The following is a 22737-nucleotide window of genomic DNA, read 5'->3' as shown; positions in this document are numbered from 1 at the left end:
TTGTGGGTGAACAAAAAAAAAATGACACAAGAGTAAATTAAAACAATTCTGAATTAGTCAGGTGTGTCTTTAATAAGTAATTTTAGAAAAAACAATTCAATCTGTAACCAAAGTATTAAATTATGTTAATAGGTCAAAGTAAAAATTATAGATAGAGAAGAATGGTTGAAAATAAGATGATTCAATGGAACGATGTAGATGTTGTGTGACGATCACCTACTAAGCAGACTAAGTATAAAATTTAGTACAATATCAGAACCAATAATTTTAACTAATATATAAATATATATATATTCGTAATCTGTAGTTAGAAATAATATATAAGTAGTAAGATTGTACTTATAAAATCAAGATAGGTTTAAGGCTCACAAAATTTATACTAGAATTGTCCGCAATAACCTTTGACATAGTGGATAAAGTATTTGGTAAAATTCAATTGTAAGTGGCACTCTTCTGGAGGTTGAAAATTTAATCCTCAGTGCGAGTGATATTCAAAATATGGTAGTGACTTACTTAGAACTTCTACTCAATCATGTTATCATCCTGGATTAAATAAAGGCTTCCATTTAGAATTCTGTATAGATTCATGAGTTTGACAGAAAGATTCACAAGTTCATTAAGATATACTTGCAAAAAGGTTGGAGGTTAAATCTATACCAGAACGTTGTGAAAAAAACCCTAAAACCATATCGGGTTGTGATGCCCTAATTTCAGAGCTTTAGGAAATGTAAACTCATTTCTTATTTTTCATTACTCTCAAGTCTACTCTTCTGATCTGAAGTGATAATACCTAATAATTGTTAAACAAATGAACCATAACATTTTTTACATTTCCAAACATTAGACAATCTCACGGTTGTCATCACAAAATTGACAATCATTAGAGTTATGACAAGAGAATATTCTTTTCATTATTTCATTAGTTTTATTTTCATTAGTGAGAAGCTTAACACTATTTAAAATCTTTTATTAAATGTTTTACGGCCTGGGCAATGCTAGTCTATAAATATAAAAGCAAAAATGTATGTATGTACGCTTTTCCTTGATGTCCACAAAAGGCTTCTTTCAGAGAAGCGCTTGCTCGGTTCACAACTTCTTAAAACTTTTTATATCATCTATAAATTGTAATATCTCAGAGTTACCCACGGAGCTCGCCTGTCTATTTAATTTTATTAACTTTCAAACGTTAATTATTCCACATTTCCCGCATCGGCACGCGTTACATTTGGTTTTCGGTATAAACAAAAGCGAAACTCGACTCTAATTACAGGCCGAAAGCCAGTTATCTCAAGAGAGCTAAGTAACGTTTGTTCAATGTCGACTTCGTCATATCAGACTGTAGCTTTCATTTCGCTCCTCCTAATAAACAGGGAGCGGATTTTTAAAAACAAACAAACCGATTTATTCACCTCATTCAAAACTGTCCCGCACAAAATTGTAACTGCTGAATACCTATCGCCGTCACGTCAATCAAAAACGCGCACCTGTTTTTATTTTAACACTTTACTATTTTCCAACTGCGCGTCGTGAAGGCTTCGTTTTTTTTCACATTTTCGGGGTTTTTTCACATACCCCGAAAAACACCCGGGCAACGCCGGGTACCCCTCGCTAGTATTAAATAAAGCATGAAAAAATGTTGCTCATTTTCTTTTTGTCTTTTCTTTAGGTGAAACCAAAATTCCGAGAACTCTTAGACATTCCCGAAGAAGAACTTGGTAAGTTATTATTAAAAAAAAATACTTCATTTTGTTTCATATGAAATATGTCACAATTTACTTGAAAAACATTTATTGGTTCACAATTTAAAAATTTAAGTTATCTTGTCCAATTTTCTAAGTCAGGCCCAGATAGCATTTAAGCTGATGAATAAAACTTTGCTTCTTACTGGTCAAATTTCATTTATTATTGTTATAGTGTTATTAGCACTAAATGTACTTAGCTACAGTTCATTTAAAAAAGAAATTAATCCAGCCTAGACAACTGCTAATATGAAAATCTTTAAAATAATGACCTTCAAATCAAAACAAACAACTCATTTTAAATTGATTAATATAATAGGAATTTCTACCTTTTAAATTAAAAAAACAAGTGCAAACAGATGAAAATTAAAAACTAAAATGATTTCTACTGTATTCCAGTTAACGTAACACTGGGTAGATACATCTAGTTGCTAATAAAGTACTCCACCAGAATAGATGAATTCTGGTCTTGGAATCTGGTAAGGCCACGATATCAAAAAGATTTACTGGTCAATTAGTGAGAGGTAAATGAATGTTTTTCATTTTTTTACAAACTCAAGATTTGAGGAGTAAAGAGGAATTTAATGGCACACACAAATATCTGTATCTCATGTTAAGATCATGTGTTAGCCCCAAGTAAAACCCCTTGATTTTTGTGAACTTCGATTGAAGTAAAGTAAAAAAAATAAGTGAAAATTACAATTTATTAAAAAAATATCTATATTCTTAAAAAAAATCCATATTTCGAGAAAATGAAGGGACTTTTAAAAAATAGCATCACAATTAGTATTTTTTATAACCATTATCAAACTATGTATAACGTGTATCAAAATCGTCTGATTAGCATTCATTATACAGTTACTCTTAGTTTTTCAACGATTTATGCTTACAAAAATATCTTCTAGCTGATATGTTTAGACTTTGTCTAAGCAATTAAATACAACTTTAATTCAAGAGAATTTGTTTTGTTTCTTTCTCTCAACTTTAATGGGGAAAACTGAAGGCATAAAATGGAAAAAAAAGGAAGAAATCGAAATACGTCTGCAGAATTATTCCTGGCAGTTTGGGATTCGTAAAAGTCTGTCTGTCATGAATTACTTCCCTTGTTCTGTTCGGTGTTTTTACTGAACTTGTTTGCTGATGTTTTATGAATGAGCTAATACATAATTCATTGAATGCTTTACGTTCATTGCACAATATTGAAAGAGGAGAATCGAACATAATGAATTATTTAATGCTTTTTATTTCGTTTTATCTCGCTTGTTTATCTATTTTTTTTACTTTTGTGCCATAAAATTTGTGTACAAATTGTGAAATGAAAGAAAGTATTGGTACATTTTTTTCTTTTTGTACGTAATGCATATCTACAACTACTTTCTTCTCAGTATTGATTTCTGACTAGACTTGCTCTTAGTTTTTACAGCTGCATAGGTAAATTTGATTTTAGTTAATTTAATGGTTAGAACATTAGTGATATTATGTTAGTTCCTGTAAATTAATCTCAGACATTTCGATGCAGCAGATTTAAAGGATATTAAAAGAAAAAACATCTGGAGAATTACTAAAACTCAAGTATTTCAGATTCAGCTAAACAGAGGATATTTATTTTAATGAATAACGTCTTAGAATAAATACATAAATGAATACCTACTTTTAGTCTTGAGAGAATAGATACCCCCTGCATGGGTTTGTAGTAAAGCAAAGGTTTTGTACTCATATTATTTGGATCTTTGGACGACTGTTCTCATCTTTAGTGTTATTTTCACAATTTTTTGGTTGATGTAACCTTAGATCTTCTTCAGATGTATCTTGCCGAATTTTGGAATCATTTTGTCGAATTTTGGAATCATTTTGTCGAATTTTGGAATCATTTTGTCGAATTCTGGAATCATTTTGTCGAATTCTGGAATCATTCTGTCGGAATCTGGAATCATTCTGTCGGAATCTGGAATCATTCTGTCGGAATCTGGAATCATTCTGTCGGAATCTGGAATCATTCCGTCGGACTCTGGAATCTGCACAAAATTTTGAATGGAACCCTTTATTTAATCCACATGGGGGGTATCATGCTCTCATTCTGTCAATCATGGCTGGATAGAAATTCTAAGTAATTCACTATTGTATTTTGAGTATCACCTGTACTGATGAATGAACCTTCAACCTCCATACGAGTGTAACTTACAACTGAATTTTACCAAGTACTTATCCATTATGCCATGGACCCTTGCAAGATGAGAACAGTAGTTTGAAGTATACAAAAAAAAAATCAATCCCCATCTCAAAAATTCAGAAGCATAAAAGTTGTATAATTAGAGTCGGCATTATTTGTATCCAGTATCAAGGAAAAATCCAAGATGACTAGAAGCAAGGCTGGGTTAAGCATAGCAAGACTTGGATTATTTCAGAGTTTTCCTTGGAGACTAGTTGCACAATTAAAGCATTACAGTTTATTCTACTGTATTAAATCCACAACTTAGTGAAAATGATGCGGAAGCCTTGATAGTATTCAAACCTAATACACAGAGCACGCAATCCACATCTGTGACCACTATACTATGCGGCTTCTATATATCTTGCAATCACATACATATATATATATATATATATATATATATATATATATATATATATATATAATATAAAGCTGAATGTCTGTGTGTGTCTTGTCACGAATAGGCTCCTATATGGTTGACTATTTTAAAAAACTGATTACATATAATGATAGAAGATGTATCGAGATACAGGAATGGGTATGTTTGATCTGGCAGAACGGTGGTTCATTAAAATTGTGGGGTCTGCGTTCGTGCCTGGTCCACAAAGTATGGAAATAAAAAATTAAAAAAACAAAACGTTTACAAGTGTTTGTGATATAGATGTACATAAGAATACTTTGATAAGTATGTTTTATCTTAAATAGGGAGGTATAATAAAATTGGGGGGTCTGCATTCACGCCTGGCCTCCATAGAATTGAAATGGACACAAACTTTAATAAAGACTTTTCATATCTATCTGCGTAAGTATACTTTGATAATTATGTTTCAGTTTGAAGAAATATGGAATAAGAAAATTATGGGGTGTTCGTTCGCACCTGACCTCCATAGAATGGAAATATGTCACAAAGTTCCACAAGGTTTTTTAATATAGATCCACAGAATATTGTGATAAGTGTTTCAGTGTGAACAGGTATGGTATAATAGATTATGGGGTTTATCTATTTTATTTTTACTTTCATCATATTTTGCTTTGGTTTTGATACCCCCAAATTCGAAGCTATCTCTTTACAACCCTTCCTTTTCATAACCTATCATACTTTCATAAATCAGAGTCCATTTTCTGTAGGCTGTTTTTGAACCCAGTCAATGACGGGTACTTTTGCTAGTATATATTTATATATATATATATATATATATATATATATACTAGCAAGGAAACCTAACAGTGTTGATTTACTGGCATTGTCTGGTGAAAGTATAGCACAAAGCCAGAACAGATTTGGTAAATGGTACCCACTGCCACCCTGAAAACAAATTAAACTGTGGTTGTTAGTGGGGACTAATGCTAGCCCTGGAAAATAGCAGGTACTGGCAGCTGTGGCCAAAATGAAATAATCTGGTTTTCACTGTTGTCAGCTCTGGTAGTTACTGGCAATTATTGATGGTTTGGGATGATTACTTGCAGGTACTGACGTTTACTAATGGGCACTAACTGACTTACTAGCAGCCATGGTAGTTAGTGCTATTTTGGGGCAATTACTTATGTTTACTGGTGGACACTGGCTGCTTTTACAACTGTCACTGTCAGTTTTCAGGGTTCACTGTTGGTCATGATCAATATCAGCCCCCATTGGACTGCTCCAAAATGAAATTGTCTGTCTTTAATGGCATGCACTGGTGGTCATTGGCATTTTGGCGAGCACTAGTGGTCATTGGCATTTTGGCGAGCACTAGTGGTCATTGGCATTTTGACGAGCACTAGTGGTCATTGGCATTTTGAAGCAGTTACTTATATTTACTAATGGACAGTGGCTTTGTTTGCAACTATCAGTTGTTGGTCACTATTTATCATGACCAGTCTCTCTTTAATTATCATGCATTGTCACCCAGTGACAGGCACTGTCAGTAATTGTCAGTTATGACTGTGATTGACAGATTTTTTTTTTTTTTTTTTTTTTTACATGGGAATCACCACTTATCAAGGCCCGTAAGCCACTCGGGGATAAGGGTTATTTTGTGTACAATAATCGATGGGATAATATCGTAGTAATAGTTGGTATTGGAGATTTGCTAAAGCGCCTTACTTAAGGGGGCAATTAATCAGAAATTTGTTTATGTTGGACTTGAAGATGTCCAAGTTGTAGTTAAGTGGGAAACAGGCAAACGGAAGAGAATTCCACAGGCATGCACTTCTCAGAAAAAAGCTATGTTCATGGAATCTACGTTTTGATTTAGGCACAGATAAAGAGTGGGGGAAATTACTGACAGTAGTTTTAGCTAGACGGGCGAGGGGGGACCAGAGATTGGAGCTCGGACGAACACTTGCCATGGAAATAATGATAAAACAAAGACAGGCTCGCAACGTGTCTTCTGTGAGAGAGAGGTTACAGGGAAGAGAAGAGAGCATCCCCCACTAAGCCACGAAGTCTATTTTGTACTTTGTCAAGGCAGGATAAGCTGTTTTTTGAAGGTCCAGCCCAGATGTGGCAGTAGTACTCCATCTTTGGACGTACTTGGCTTTTATAGAGATAGAGAATTGCATCAGTAGTGAGATATCTTCTGGAGCGGTAGAAGGATCCCACCATTTTCCAGCGGCCCAGGCAACAAACTTATATACGTGTTCCATTTCAGATCAGGAGTAAAGGTCAAACCCAGGAGCTTGTCAAAACATGAAGCCTCCCCAAGACGAGAGCCATCCATTTCAATTGATGCTAGATGAGGAACAGAAGGTTGATGATGTAAAGTTAGGAGCTTGGTTTTAGATGCATTAAAAGTAACCAGCCATCTCTTCCCCCCCTGAACGATGCGCTCAAGATCAGAGGAGAGGGAATCAGAGAGAGCTTTATTATTTACGGCCTTTCATGTGTTGCCGTAGATGGTCGTGTCATCAGCATAGATGTCAACGAATGAATTTAGTATGTGTTTTGGGAGATCATTGATGTAGATCAGGAAGAGAGTTGGGCTCAGGATGGATCCCTGGAGGACTCCAGCATTAATACTGTGGGCCTCAGATTTCTGCCCATCAACCACTACTCTTATGAACCTATCAGAGAGAAATGATTTAATTATTGAGAAAACATTTCCAGTTATACCATAGCTTGTTCTTGTGAAGTAGGCCCTTATGCCATACCTTATCGAAGGCCTTTGATATGTCAAGAGCAATTGCCCTAGAAAGGAAGCCTTTGTCAAGAGATTCACTAATCCTATGGGATATAACTGTTAGCACATCAGCTGTAGATCTAGCAGAATGGAAACCATATTGCTTGTCACTAAGGAGGTTATTTCTGCTGAGGTGGTTGATTACTTCTTTATTTAATATGGATTCCAGTAAATACTCATGACACAAAAGAGACTTATTGGTCTGTATTGGGAGGGGGATGATTTATCACCTGAGTTCTTAAATACAGGGCATACTAACAAGGTTTTCCAGGATGTTGGAAAGCACTTTTCCTTAAGGCAGCGCTTAAACAGTTTTGTAAGTATGGGGGCAAGTTCTGTCTGAAGCTTTTTCAACACTATAATTAGAATGCCATCTGGGCCAGTTGCTTTACTGGAATCAAGGTTCTTGATTAGTTTAGCGACCTCGTGCACAGATATTTCTATGTTGGATAGGGTGTTGTTTGTTGTAGGAGGAAATATGAGGAGTTGGGGCCCTTCGTCGCAGAGGGTAAAGTTAGCTGCAAAGTTCTTGGCGAATAGTTCGGCCTTGTCTGATGCTGATGAGATGACCTCAGGTCCATTGATGATGGTTGGGATGGAACAGACGCTTCTGTTCAGGATCCTGTTTGCTATTTGCCAAAATTAGTGCGAACCAAGCCACTGCTCAGCTACTTTGGATTTGACGGATTGAGCATATAGCTCTCTTGCATTTTTTATTACTTCTTGACAAGGGTAGGCACTGTCTTTAATTGTTGGCCACTGTCATCCATGGTGATCATTGCTTTTTTAAGGCGATTACTGGCACTGACAGGCACTGCTGTTTTGTGGTTTTATGCAGAATACTGACTGTGCTATTTTTTAGCTATGATGTTCAAGTGAAAGTTAACTTTGTTTATTAAAATGTTGAAAGTATATCATAATTATAAAAAGCTCTCACCTCCTATGTTCAGAATGGGTTTCTAAATAACATTATCATTTTAGCACAGTCTGTATTCTGCATAAGTATCCATTTGTTAACTGGTAACCGCATGAATGTAACATACAGGGTGACCCAAAAAAAAACCAAAAATATAGAAAGTATATCTAGAACATATGCTGCAGAACAGAAGAAAAAAGACCAAAGACCCTAGTGTTTTGATGTGATGTTTTGAATATAATAAACTAATTATGACCAAAATTTCATTTCATTTGGACAAAACACTAAGAAACGGGGCCTAATTAGAGTTGGGACCCGTTTTTATTTTTGGGTCACCCTGTATATACTAATATGTAATGTGTACCATATATGAAATAATTTTGGTGAGGAAAATCTAAATCCAAATATGATTTTATTAAATGAACTTCAAACAAATGTAATGATTTTGTTAAATATCTATTATAAAATGATCAGTACAACATATTCGACATAACAAATTTTAAGTTAAAAAAAAAAAAGTTCTAAAAAAAAAAAAAGGCAATATATTGCATTAAAAAATATTGGGGGGGCACTTTCATTCTATTCTTAAAGAGGAAATTTATTTGTTGGTTTGTCACTCATAGAAATTGTTACGTAAGAATAATACATTTAACTTAAGTATACTTTCAATCTATATATATAAAAATGTAACTCTTGGTTCGTTCGTAATTAATAGTCTAAATAAATAATTAAATAAATGATTGCTTCGACATTTTGGTATAATATGTTTACTGTACCCATGCATGTTTTTATATATCTCTTTTTAATTATAACATTATACTTAATTTTTCTATAATAAATAGGTGGTTTTCTTTGTACCGATGGGTAATTTTTTTTTTTAATTTATGGACAGTTATTTATCACCGTGTTTCCAATTTAGCGGTTTTCCCGCTAGATCTACAGATTTCGTTTGCAATCTAGCGGGGGAATTCTAGAAAATCTGAAGATATTTCGCACCCACACACCCACAATTTTAGATTAAAAAATAAAGAAAAGCACTTGAAAATACTTTAAAACATAAAATAAACTCATTAATGTAAGTAAAGAAAAGTAGCATATATTGCCTTTGGTAACAATTATTTATTGGTTATTTGTTTTGTTTTTCACTTTTTTTTTTTCGGCTAACCATTCTTAAATCTTGCTATAAAATCGATTTTTCCAAGTACATTTTAGGGGTGGGGGTCACTCCAACCTCCATAGTTTAGTTTAAAATACGATCTAAGCAACCTCCCTTAATTTAGAAGTATTTAGTACAAAATTTTAAAAAGCAAGAAACAACAGCAAAAAACCCCAAAAAAAACTTATACCAAACATAGAATTTAATTATCTACCAACCTAAACACTTTTAACATGCTAAAACGATGTTTTTTTTTTTTGTTTTTTTTCTATTTTTCTAATTTCCAAATATGTTGTTCAAAGTGGATTTTACACACTGAATAATAAAAAAAATAATAAACAAATGTCCGTTTAAGGAGTAAGGAGGCTTAATTTCTCAAAATTTGTAAACAAATGACTAGGTGTATCAGAATTTTTGTATGAGTTTTTGACACCCCTAACACGAAACTGTGAATAAAATATGAAAAACTCGTAATTTCTCCTTTAAAAGTGGGTTGTTTATTTTCTTTATGGATTATACTTGCCAAATAAACTATTAAAGTTGTATAAAAAGTGATATATATTTTTTATTTAAAAAAAAAACAGTAATGAAATCAATTGAATTTTACGAGCTCAGTATTTTCAATTTTTAAACTTTAAAAATCTATCAAAATTTTTCTATTGATTCTATTTTTACGATATTTTCAGGGTCAATGTGAAATTTTATGCTCTTTCCAATAAACGGAATATAATATTTTAGACAAACGTTTTTTTTAATTCAAGTCCCCCCCCTCATTTTGAAATGTCTATTAAAAAGTAAATAATTAATTTACTCCCCAAAGTTTTATATATCACAAATTGAAGATAAAAGATCAATAAATAATATATTCAAATTTAAAACAAAAAAAAGTAGTGTTTTTTAGAAATTTACCTGCAAAGTTTGAAGTTTAAACCCTTTTAAAAAAAAAAACAAAAAAAAAACAGGTTGTTTGGTTTTTTTTTTTGTTTTTTTGGGTTTTTTTTTTTTTTAAATGAAACCTTGGTCCTTGCTCCTTTAATTAAAAAAAAATTAGGGTTTGAATTATATATTTCGAGTAGTTATAAGCTTGAAAAGACAGGGGGGGGTCAAATTAATTCACGCCTCCCATTTTGAAATGTCTATTAAAAAGTAAATAATTAATTTACTCACCAAAGTGTTATATATCACAAATTGAAGATAAAAGATCAATAAATAATATATTCAAATTTAAAACAAAACAAAAAGAGTAGTGTTTTTTAGAAATTTACCTGTAAATTCCGAAGTTTAAAACCTTTCTTTTAAAAAACTATGTTGTTTGTTTTTTTTTTTTTTTTTTTTTTTTTAATGAAACTTTGGTCCTTGCTCCTTTTAATTGAAAAACAAATTAGGGCTTGAATTACATTTTTCGAGGAGTTATAAGCTGGGAAAACGGAGTGGAATTATTCAATATTTTTCACGAAATTTCTGACACACCTAACAAATGACTTATCTACCACTAACCCTAAGTTCGAGTTGCACTCCCAAATTTAGAGTTAGTGATAGTCATAGGTTTTGTATACAATTTTCCAAGAGTGAAGTTCCCAATGGTTAAACGACCAGTTAATTGTTGGAAAGACAACTTTTAATAAAAGAAATGAAATAAAAAGAACTTAAACACAGTTTCAGCATGTATAAAAGATACTTGAATTTTACTGCATTTGGTATTTTTTTAATTTTTTTTATTCAATTTTCACCCCAAACAAGGCACAGTGCCACTTTGAAGCAGGGGGGCTACTATCAGGGACTTAATTAGCAGGGTCATTATGAAGGGAGATGAGTAGAAAGATGTTTGTTAACATTACACTTAAACTTCTGCATATCAGTGCAGTTGGGAAAGCAGAATCCCGGAAGGGAGTTCCAAAGACCCGCAGTTCTGGGGAAGAAACTATTGGAGTAAAAGGCTTTCTTGCACCTAGGGATCTCTACTGTAAAGGGATGAGACTTAGTAGCTTGTCGGGTTTGTCGGGGGTAGTTACGTCGGGGAGGTACAAGTGTTTGCAGTTCGTCAGAGCATTCACCATTAAAGTATTTGTAGAACAGGCAGAGGGATGCAACATCTCGTTGATGAGACAGAGGCTGAATCCTAGATGACAGTTCAGGACCTATCAGGTTGGCGACTCTCTTTTGAACCCTGTCCAGGAGCGAGAGACAAGCAGCAGATGCACCAGCCCAGATGTGACAACAGTACTCCACACATGCGTGAATGGTGGCCTTATAGAGGTATAAGATACTGTCAGGCATAAGTAGTTTTCTAGCACGGTAGAGGGAGCCAACCTTCCTTGCAGCAACCTTGGTAATGCTCTTAATATATCTATTCCAGTTCATATTCCCTGTAAACGTTAGGCTGAGGAGTTTAAAAGATGTACTTTCAGGCAATGTGTTCTTGGCCATTGCTATTGGTGGTAGAGAAGGTTTCTTGTAGTTATTGAAGGAAACAAGCTTAGTCTTAGCAGCATTGAATGTGACCATCCATTTTTGTCTCCATTCCACTGCAGATTGGAGGTCATCCTCTAGTGTTTCTGCCATTTCTTTGGATATGTGTTCATTTGTTTTCCCCCTCATATCTGTTATAGAGAGTGGTGTCATCGGCAAATATACCCATCTCCGAAACAGTTTTATCAGGGAGGTCATTTATGAATATCAGGAATAATAGAGGTCCAAGGATAGACCCCTGAGGTACTCCCGCATTTATGTCATATTGTTTAGATGTACGACCGTTGAGGACAACTTGGATTTTTCTCTTACTTAAGAAGGATTTAATTACATTATGAATTCTTCCAGTGATTCCATATGATCTAATTTTCTTTAGAAGACCATCGTGCCATACCCTGTCAAAAGCCTTAGAAATATCAAGGGCTACCGCTCTACCCTACCCTGTTTTGTCCAACGAACGGTATATACGTTCAGAAACTACAGTTAAGATATCTGCTGTTGAACGGGCTTGCCTGAATCCATATTGTTTGTCAGTCAGGAGTTTAGCAGCTGTTAGGTGCTGGACTAGGGCTTGATTAACTAAGGACTCAAATATTTTTGCGAAAAGCGGGAGGAGGCTAATGGGGCGATAATTTAGTGGGTCAGTTCTTTCACCAGAATTCTTGAAGACTGGTACCACAGAGGCGGTTTTCCAGCAGTCGGGAAAGCAAGATTCATTTAGGCATTTATTGTAAAGTTTGGAGAGAACTGGAGCAACCTCAGCAGAGCATTTTTTTAATAGCATAGCCAGGATGAGATCTGGTCCATATGCTTTTGAGGTGTCTAGGTTTTTTATAATAGCATGTACCTGAGAAGGGGTGATTTTCTAATCATCTAGTGTGGCATCTGTTCGCAGAGGAAAATCAGGGAGGGAGTGGTGTACCGAGTTCAGTGTGGAGTTTGAGGCAAACCGACTGGCAAGCAGATTAGCCTTGTCAGTTGCTGTGCAAGCAACCTCATGATTGTTTGATAGTGGGGGGAGTAGTTGACTGTCCATTATTTACTACGCTGTTGTAGATTTTCTAAAAATCATGGGTTCCTAATTTCTGTGCTTCGATGCGTTTTCTGGTAGTTTCAGAGTAATCTGTCTTAGCTGTCTCTATCACTCTCTTACAATTATTTCTAGCTTCTATAAACTTCTGTTTATTTGAGCTGGACTTATGTCGGTTGAATCTGTGGAACGCATGCTGCCTTTGACAAATGGCAGCTGCACAAGCAGAAGTAAACCATTGGGGAGAGTGGGGCTTGCTATAGAATTTCCGTGCAGGAACATGTGCTTCAATTGCAGTTTTGAACCATTCAGTGGTCTCATTTGCACACTGTTCCGCTGGAAGAGTAAAGATATTTTGCCATGGGGCATCTTTGATGAGTTCCCTGATGGCTTCCCAATCAGCCTTTTTGTAATACCTCGTTGTTTTGAGTTGTGGGTCTTCAGTTTTAGGGCGAGAATTTAGGCTGATTTCTACCATTATCACAGCGTGATCAGCATTCCATTGTCAGAAAGAGATCTAGAAGTGAGGCATGTTGATCTTGCTGGTCTGGGAAACGTGTCGAAAATGTAACCAACTGAGATAGGGAATGGGATATAGAGAAGCTATGTGTTGCACTACCAGCTACGTCTGTGTGATTAGAGAATCCTAGCCAGTTACTGTGGTGGACATTGAAGTCACCAAATACATGTATTTGTGCGCTAGTATCGAGGGAGAGTGCTATATCTATGCTGTCTGAGACTTTGTTTATTAGGATACAGTCTTGGTTTGAGGGAGAGTGGTAGAGAAAATACAAGTAGCTAATATTGTGTTGCATATTTAGTCTGAAGCACATAAAGGCCTGGTCGTCTGATTCTAGTTTTATTTCTCTAGTCAGGGGGAGGGTGTTACGAATATAGACTCCAACCCCATGCATATGTCTGTCTGAGTCCTTACGGTAGAGTGGGAGATAACCAGGCATGTTAAAGTGGTTAGAGGGAATGGAGGAGTGAAGGTTAGTCTCACTTAATGCTAAGATATCCGGGGTGTTTACAACGAGAAATGACTCAACATCATCTAAGTTGGTTCTAAGCCCGCGGATATTCGTAAATGCAAGCCTCAAGGGAAGAGGCAGGATTTTTGTTATTGTTTACAATTTCTCTAATATCAATTATTTTACACAAGAGCCGTCATTCATGATTTTACTTATTTTTACTTATTTTTAGATGTTTATTTCATTTAATTGTCAGCATGAACCAACTTTTAAGATTGAGCATATGCTAACACTTCAGCAAAGTTTACTGTATTTATTTTTTAGCAAACATTTATAACAGAAAGTTTTCCACTTTATTTAATTTTTTGCATAATTAATGATGGAAGTATGTTTTCTGTTTTTCTTTACATCTGTTGAAAAAAAATAATTTATAGTCTCTTGAAAAAAACAAAAAACTTTTCTCTACTTTCACCTAACTATTTACAATGTTCATATAAAGCATCATCTGTTCTTTTTATAATAAAAATTCCGTTTTCAAAAAGAAACGTTTACTGCCAAATTTCTAAAAATTAGGTGAAATATTTTTTTTTGTTTCAGGAAAACTTGCACTTTTTTTTTTTTTTTTTTTAGAAACTTCTCAAATGCACATGTAATGTTTAGGTCAAAATCCGATTGTGCCTTCTTTAATCAGATTTTTTCGATACTTATCGGAGACATTCCAATACAAAACCTATCTAAGAACACTCTCAGATGCATAAAGTACATTTGTGTGAAATTTCAAAATGAGCCGAGCTGTTTCAGAGTCCTCATGAAACACACACACACACACACACACACACAAAGTGTCTTATGTATATTACTTATGGCAAGTAAGCTATACAAATGTTGGTGTTTTATCCTCAAAGTCATAAGTATATTTTTATACTACTGCATAGCTCTACTGTATTGAGCTCTGTTGAAGATAAGTGAGAAAAAATGGTTGGATCATTCTACCACTCTAGTAGATGTCTCACTGATGATACAATTCCTCTACCTGTATAAGAACCAAGTACGTCCTAGAATGGAGGACTGTTGCCACATTTGGGCAGGAGCTGCTCGAAGCACCCTATCCTACCTTGACAGAGTTAAAAACCGACTTCATAATTTAGTATGTGATGCCCTTTTCTCTTCTCTGCAATCTCTTGCCCACAGAAGAGACGCTGCAAGCCCTTTCTCTGCTCTATCATTATTTTCATGGCAAGTGTTCGACTGAGCTCCAATCTATGGTCCCCCCCCCCCCCGCACCAATCTTTCTCAAAAAACACTGGTCCATCCAAAATCACTATCAATAATTTCTCCCCATTCTCTGTCAGTGCCTAAATCTAAATGTGGATTCCATAAACAAAGCTTCTTTCTTAAAACTGCCCGCTTGTGGAACTCTGTTCCAGTGGTCTGCTTTCCAGCTGACTACAATATTGCCGTCTTCAAGTCCAATGTAAACAAGTTCTTATTGAACCGTCCTCATAAATAATCTGACTATACCAAATTTCCACCATAAATTATAACTAAGCTACTGTCTCTATGACTACAATACACACATTCGATCTTATACTTGATCGACCTCCGGGCCTTGATATGTGGTAACCCCTTTGTAAAAATAAAATAATAATCACGGTTTCCACTTTGTGTTAATAAGTCTTTTACAATACAATTGATTTCTCAGATGGTAAAAATATGTTTACTGCGTCTGAACACATTGGTGATACTCTCAAAGACAAAATAGCTGTTTGTGAATGCACTGTGAGGAAAAAAGAAGCTTCTAATGGGAAGCCAATGACTGGAAATTTTCTCTGAATCTCAAGACATCTCTACAATTTTCAATCCACATAATCCAAACAGAAATGCGGCCAAACATTGTAGCATAGTCCAGTTCAAAGAAAGGTGTCCTTCTCATAAAATTGACCAGACCCTGGGAGAAAAAACAAAAGTAGGCACACGAATGGAAGAAATAACTGATATGAGACACTGCATGCCAACTGCATGGAAAAGGGGTGTCATAGATTTCTAGGACGCTGTCATTTCATTTCTTACAAAAACATAAATCAAAGGCCGCAATCTGAAAGTTGCCCCTTAAGAATACAGCTCAATATACATTAGAGCAGGTCGGTTTGCAACTTTTTTTCAGAAAATCAACATGTGGTGATGATAGTTGGGATTTGATGTGATAAGAACAGATACCAAAAATTAGATTCCTTTCTTGAACAGAAAATTGAGCATTTCATTTTAAAAATCGTGTAGAAAAATGCTGAGAAATCCTTCATTTTCATAGAATTTTACACAACACTGACTTTGAAATTTCACTATTTTTTATAAAAAATCCAATTAAAATTGATATATTTATATGAAATACATTGAAAGAAAAATAAATACATGAATTATAATTTTAATTATGAATCACAACTAGCAAAATATCTCAACTTTTACTGCATTGATTAAACAAAAATTGTAAAAAAAAGCTAATTAGCAACTAAGTCTTTTAAATTTTACAATCTAAAAAGATATGTGGAGATGTATTACACAATATTGTAATTCTGTAACTTGATGCAAGTCACAGAAGCACATATTTTAATTTTTTTTGTTTTTTATTAAACACAATAATATAAACTGTTATAGAATTAAATTGTTCTGTATAAGTTCTTTTCAAGAAAAATGAAGGTCTAATTTGCTTGCACGATAACTTTATAATAATGTATCTATGTCTTGCTTCCTGCCCATATACAATATTTTTTAGAAAAATCAATCAAATTTGTGTTTGGCTGCAAAATTGATAGCAGTAAGCTTTTTCAGTCTTTTTATTTTTTTAGTTGTTCATTATTTCTGGAAAAACCAACACAAAAAAATTATATGAAAACGCTATTTTTTTATATTTTTGTGATGAAATATGAATAGAACTGACTATTGTTTGGGTAAATTGAGAAAACTAATAAAATTTAATGGAAGTTTATCATCGATATTATGATATTTTCCGGAAGTATTGCAAAAGCACTATATTTGGAACTGTTTAAAACAGTAATTTGGATTTCAGTTAACTGTTTTGTTCTCTGAATCATATTAAAATATACTGTTGTTGGTTAAAAAAAATATTGTCGGTTTTGATCTCAAACCAACTAACTGCATACACTAGGATGATAAATTTGACCAGAATGTTTAATTTATCATAGTGCTTGAGGATAGACAACTCTAGTCCATAAACATATTAATCTTGTGGCTTATGTTAGCCATCTTCCTTGAGTCAAGGGCCCAATTTTCTAAGTTAACTTTTCTACAAGAAATGCCAACAGCATACTCAAAAAGTAGCCTCTGGTCTTCACACTTAAATTATTTGTTTCTTCTGCTGTCAGATAATGATGATCAGGAGGGATACTATTTTTTTTAGAATTCTACTTGAGGCAAATCTTGATAATTATTGATACAAAGTTTCCCCAAAGGACCAGTAAATGTTGTTAGGCTTTTTGTTGTTCCTTCAATTAATTTAAAAATTGCTCTAAATGGCAATTCTAGTGGAACCTGAAAATTTCAAAATTTGCATGTTTAATAATAGAGCCAGATTACATAATATATACCAATATATTATTTTATTTTCCACAAAAAAGGAACATAATTGCAGGTGAATCTATAGAATTAATTTTACCTTCTTGTTACAAAGACAAGTGCAGACAATTTGCCTTTTTGACAATTTTCTGTCTTGCACTTTACTACAAAGTCATCACATCTCAAGTCAGGAAGTTTACAGCTACAAAAAAATATATCAAACCATCTGTCTTGCAGTTTTTTCATTTTTTTTCACTTTGGTTGCTGCAAGAGATTTCCTGTCAATCTGTTTGGCCCTCCTATAGCAAAATATATTGACCTTCTGTCCTATATAACATTCCCCCAACGAAAATTGTGGATTAACTTACTTGCCAAATACTAATTAATTCCTTAACAATTAACATAGAAATCCCACTATTTTTTAAGTGGGGATAACTGTTTTTGAGGAAATAACTAAACTGGATGACTTGTCATGAAGTTGGAGATGCTCTTTTTCATCCAAACGACAAGGTGGACTAGCAATTTTTGTGAACCATGGGTTAAAACTGAACGTTGTGCTTTTACTGACATTCTAATCTGAAAAGTAAAATAAATAAATGGATTATAACTGAAGGAAACTGTTTTAGGCTATCTTCCAGTTTCATATGTAAAAAAATAAGTACTAGTTATAAGAAATAATGAAAAACTTTGTAGAGTTGAATTAGATGTATTGAAGAGAGAGGACCAAACCAAATCAGAGGCATAGTAGTGTTTAGTTTTAGACATTTTTAGCAGATTTTAGCGCCTCCTTCGATAACATGAATTTATCCATAAAGAGATTCATTCTTGCTGTAGCTGTGCCATTTTAGATAAGCGTTTAGAGTTTGAAAAACCAGTGCTTGTGCATCTATGTTACCATGCTATTTTTAATAGTATTTTCAAGTTAAATTTAATTTTTATGAAATTTTTGTTTATTAAATTCTTAGGTGAAATTACAGAATAGTTACAATACAACCTCCTATCCTCCCCCTGTTAAGAATGGCTTTCTAAATAAAAAAGTTATTTTAGCACAATAACATAGATGCACAAATAACGAAACTCCTTTTAAGGAGTTTCCTTATTTACTCGTATTAATCTTTGTGAGTTATCTGATTTTAAAACTATAATTTTAGAAGAAAAATACTACTTAAAAACAATTACTCCTTAAAAATAAAAGAAATAAAAATTTGGCACTAATTTTCTGCAAAGTATTTTTTTAAGTAGAAAAACTTGAAAATTTACATGGTTATGTTTGTAAAGAATGTGTAGAATTAAATTGTATGAACTATTTTTTTTTAATATGAAACTGAAGTATTACCATATTTTAATAAAAATTTCAAATAGAATTTGATGTGAAATGTTAGGTTGGTGCAAAAATAATGTTTTGACGTTCATTTGAACGTCAAAAAATGCCATTATTTTTGCACCAACGTAATAGAAAACAAATTAAAAAAGATAAAACAAACATGTTTAAATTCACTGCAGACACTTGAAATATAATAATATATATTTTAAACAAGTCTTTTTCGTTTTTCCTTTCGTAATAATTAAGCCTGAATCGTAATGTTTTTAAATTAAATAATAAACAAACGTTAATTTTCAATACCAATAACGAGCATGTTTTGCGACGGTGAAATCTAAAATGTTTCCACCCCCCAAAAGTTCTTGAAATGAAAAAGCGAACTTTGGTCGCTCTTATGTCAAAAAATATAATTTTACCTTTTCACTTAATATTTATTTTATTAATGCATTATTCTCACTCATTTTATTTAAAAATGTAGTTTAAAACATATTACAAAATGTAGTTTAAAATATATTCTAAATAATGATTCCATTTTCTTAACAGTACGGATTGTTTTGATGACTGGATGTTCTTGGCAATTCACCGAAAAAAATTTTAATAACTTCAATTTTTCAACTTTTAAAGTCATTTCCTCCAGCAAAGATAACGATTTTGAAAAAAATATTTTGTGTAGATCTTTTCTATGTCAAACCCCAACAACCATCACCATTGCCTCACCGGGGTTCCAAAATCGACCTGCCCTTATCAAGCTGGATTTGGTCAAGAGTGAAAAGACTTCAGCACGAACAAAAGTTATAATTTCTCCTTGTTGATCTTTCTTTTTTTTTTTTAATACCATGTTGGTCGCAGATGCTGATTGGTAGCATCAGGAGCGTCAGTATTGCCTTGAGCTACCGAACATACATACATACATACATACATATATATATATATATATATATATATATATATATATATATATATATATATATATATATATAAGTGAGATAAATCACAGATCAAGTGAAAAATTCTGTTAGATATTACATTTAGGTAATACTTTCAGGATGATCCTAGCCAAAAAGGTAAAGTCCAATATTTAAAAAATAGAGCAATATATAAGTTTAATAGTTAAAGTTAAATTCTGAAAATCAAAATATACACACATATATTCGAGTTAAGAATTTATTGTTTGACACAAGGAATATATAGAGGGGAGTTAGGAAATTAAGTTAGGAAATATAACATAACTTCCCTCTATATATTCCCTGTGTCAAACAATAAATTCTTAACTCAAATATACGTGTTTATATTTTGATTTTCAGAATTTAACTTTAACCATTAAACTTATGTATAGTATATGTATGTATGTATATATATATATAGTAAATAATTATAATGAGCTTATCTTAATACAGTTTCACTGTATGTCCAATTGTCAGAAGTGTATCAATAACATACATAAATGTTTGAATAAAAATTCTTGATTTGTGCCAGTTTCAATTTTTTCATGGTTCATCAATTTGAGTAGCGAGATTTGAAGCTTTACACCATCTCCATAGAGTCTTGGAAAAGATACATGGATGTTTGCTTTATCCTTTGGAAAACCACATGGGAGACTTCAAAGACTTGCACACTATACTCCGAAACCTGCACTCCAACATCAAATTCACCCTAGAACAAAATGTTATATATATATACCTCCGAACGATCCGACTAAATGAACTATGAATTCTCTTGAAGAGAATGGAATAGCCATCATAACTAATACATGCAGGTATCGAACTGGCAGAAAAAATACCAGTAGATCAATGAAGAAACCCTTAAAAATGCAACAAAGAACAAATACTAGCCTGTGCCTCGACACACAGTACAAACAACTCAGAACTCTTTACAGAAATAACAAAAAAAAAACTTGTCCTACTCAACCAGAACTACAAAACTTAGCAACATACTAAAAGAAACAAAAAGAGTAAAAAGTAAAAACCTAAAACACATGCTAACCTCATCCAAAATTAACCAACACATAACAAAAATAATCATAAAATGCAATAAACAGTGGAGTTGTGACATAATAAATATGTACACATTCAAAAACCCAACACAAACATGCAAAATAAAAAAAAAACCTAGACTCTGTTTCTGGAAATGTAATGTATGCACTAAAATGCACAGCATACTGCAAATCCGACATAGGTGCCACCAAAAACCTTAGCAATAGAGTAACCTTACATAAAAGTAATATTAAAACTCCTATAAGTTTGGCAACACATGCATGCATACAGTGAAAATAACTTCAGAACAATGCCAATAATTCAAACTGATAACCACTTTTACCTACTCACACAGGAAAGAAATTCATAACAAAATTTACCCCGGAATTGAATAAAGCATAATAGCACATAAACAAAACGCAAAACTCATGCTCACACATATACCTCCTCCTCCCCCCCAAATCAGAATCGACATATTGAAGTGTACATATGCATATAAACACACACACACACACACACACGCAAATTCTCCTTGTCTCTAATGTAACGCATTATCCAATATCAGTCAAACTTTGAGACTAACAACAGCTTTCGGGGAAAATACTGTATTTTACTCTGTTCTATCTTATTTCATCTTTATTCATGGATATCATTTTTTTTTAATTATCAACAAATGTTTTTTAATCAATACTGTATAAGATAAATCTGATACTATTGAGCATTGAATGTTAGTGTTGCAATATTTTGCTGTTTTTAATGGGGTATGATCCCACACAGTCGGACGATTCTATTTATAAACGATGCTGCTAAGAACTGACGAATCAAATTAATTCACATTCTGCTACCAACTAATCAGAAACCAGAATTGCTTCATAAATATTGAACCTTTTCTGGAGCAATTTCACACGTTCTTTTCCGTCTCGACACGGTAAGAATATTTTGTTCTGTGGAACTGTCTACTACAAACAAGTCACCTCCCAGGACTTGTGTATAACAGCGAACCATCTGAAATTGTTCTGAAACTAAAAATGGCTTACACTTCTAGAGTTAGAGTGATGAGTTAACCTGGTTAATGGAATTTAAAATCGTATATAAAATTATTAAATATAAAAAAATTAACAAAAACAAAAAAAAACGTAAGTATAAGTGAGGTGCAGATAAGATGAAAATGTTACATAAATACTAAGTAGAAAGTATATAGTAGTAATACAATCAAGTTATATCAAAGAAAAAAAAATGATATAAGAAATGTAGATTTAGAAATTAGAGTTGAATTTAGGGTGTTATGCAGATGGTCAAGGAGGTGATGTATAATATCTACAGTTAGTCTGTTTCTTGTTTTTTTTTATTTAGGAGTCTAATTTCTTTCTTTAAATTTAATAAATAATTTTTCATTTGGGCATATAAAATGGGAAGTTTAAGGATTTGGAAGGGTTTTTTTTTCTCCCATTTAGAAATTGGTGTTAGATTATTTACAAAAAAAAAATTATTTCTTTACTTTTTTTTTTTTACTCACCTTGATCTCAAACAAGACACATTGCCACTTGAACGTATATAAAAAAATTTAAGATGTTGGTTTACGTTGCATTTTAATAGTACCTGGTAATATAAAAAAAGTGAAGTTTTATGGTTATAATCTGGATTAATGAAGGAGCATCCATGGCCGGTATATCTTTCCTTGAATGGCTTTTTCTGTCAGATCAATTTAGTATTTGTTTATGGTAAGATCTTCAAATACTTTTTTATAAACCTGGTAAACAGCATTTTTATTCAAGAGGACATTCTGACTTGTTAACTACAAGTTTTGGTGTTTTTAGTTTTATTTTGGTTAGATTCAGTACTGTCTTTAAGAATTTATTGATAAAGTTCATTTTTGCAGTCGGTTAACCAATCACAGACTATATCACACTTGCCTGGTCGTAAAATACACTTAAATATATTTTAATTTGTCCAGATTTCGTATATATTATTATAGAGTTGTGATTTCAAAAGTAAAAATAAAATATTTGGGTGCCATCAGATAGAATCGAAACCTAAAGAAAAACTGCAGCATTCAAAGCTGGTGACGTTACCACTGTACCAAGGTGACACACATATTAACTGATTAAAAATAAAATAAGATGAATGTACAAAATGTATAATGATTTTTTTTAATTTTGACCCTTTTTGACCCTTTAAAAGCTATTTTAGTTGGCTACAGACCTATAAAAGAATTGTCC

General features: G+C 33.1%; 1 protein-coding gene across 7 annotated transcripts in view; it reads left to right on the top strand.

The window, feature by feature from the left end:
- LOC145284444 (RAB11-binding protein RELCH homolog) overlaps positions 1-22737 on the top strand; it is a 2006047-nt gene that overhangs the window by 148794 nt on the left and 1834516 nt on the right. For all 7 annotated transcript variants that reach the window (XM_080133263.1, XM_080133262.1, XM_080133261.1 and 4 more), the window contains one exon: positions 1667-1715. In XM_080133263.1, coding sequence (XP_079989389.1) covers positions 1667-1715 — 49 coding nt within the window. The remainder of the gene's footprint in view (positions 1-1666; positions 1716-22737) is intronic.

This window comes from Euprymna scolopes, chromosome 9 (genome assembly GCF_053919585.1).
Source record: "Euprymna scolopes isolate OS-2025 chromosome 9, ASM5391958v1, whole genome shotgun sequence".
In the NCBI taxonomy this organism is placed as follows: domain Eukaryota; kingdom Metazoa; phylum Mollusca; class Cephalopoda; order Sepiida; family Sepiolidae; genus Euprymna; species Euprymna scolopes.
The sequence above is the reverse complement of the archived record's forward strand: the minus strand, read 5'-3'. Positions and strand labels throughout refer to the sequence as shown.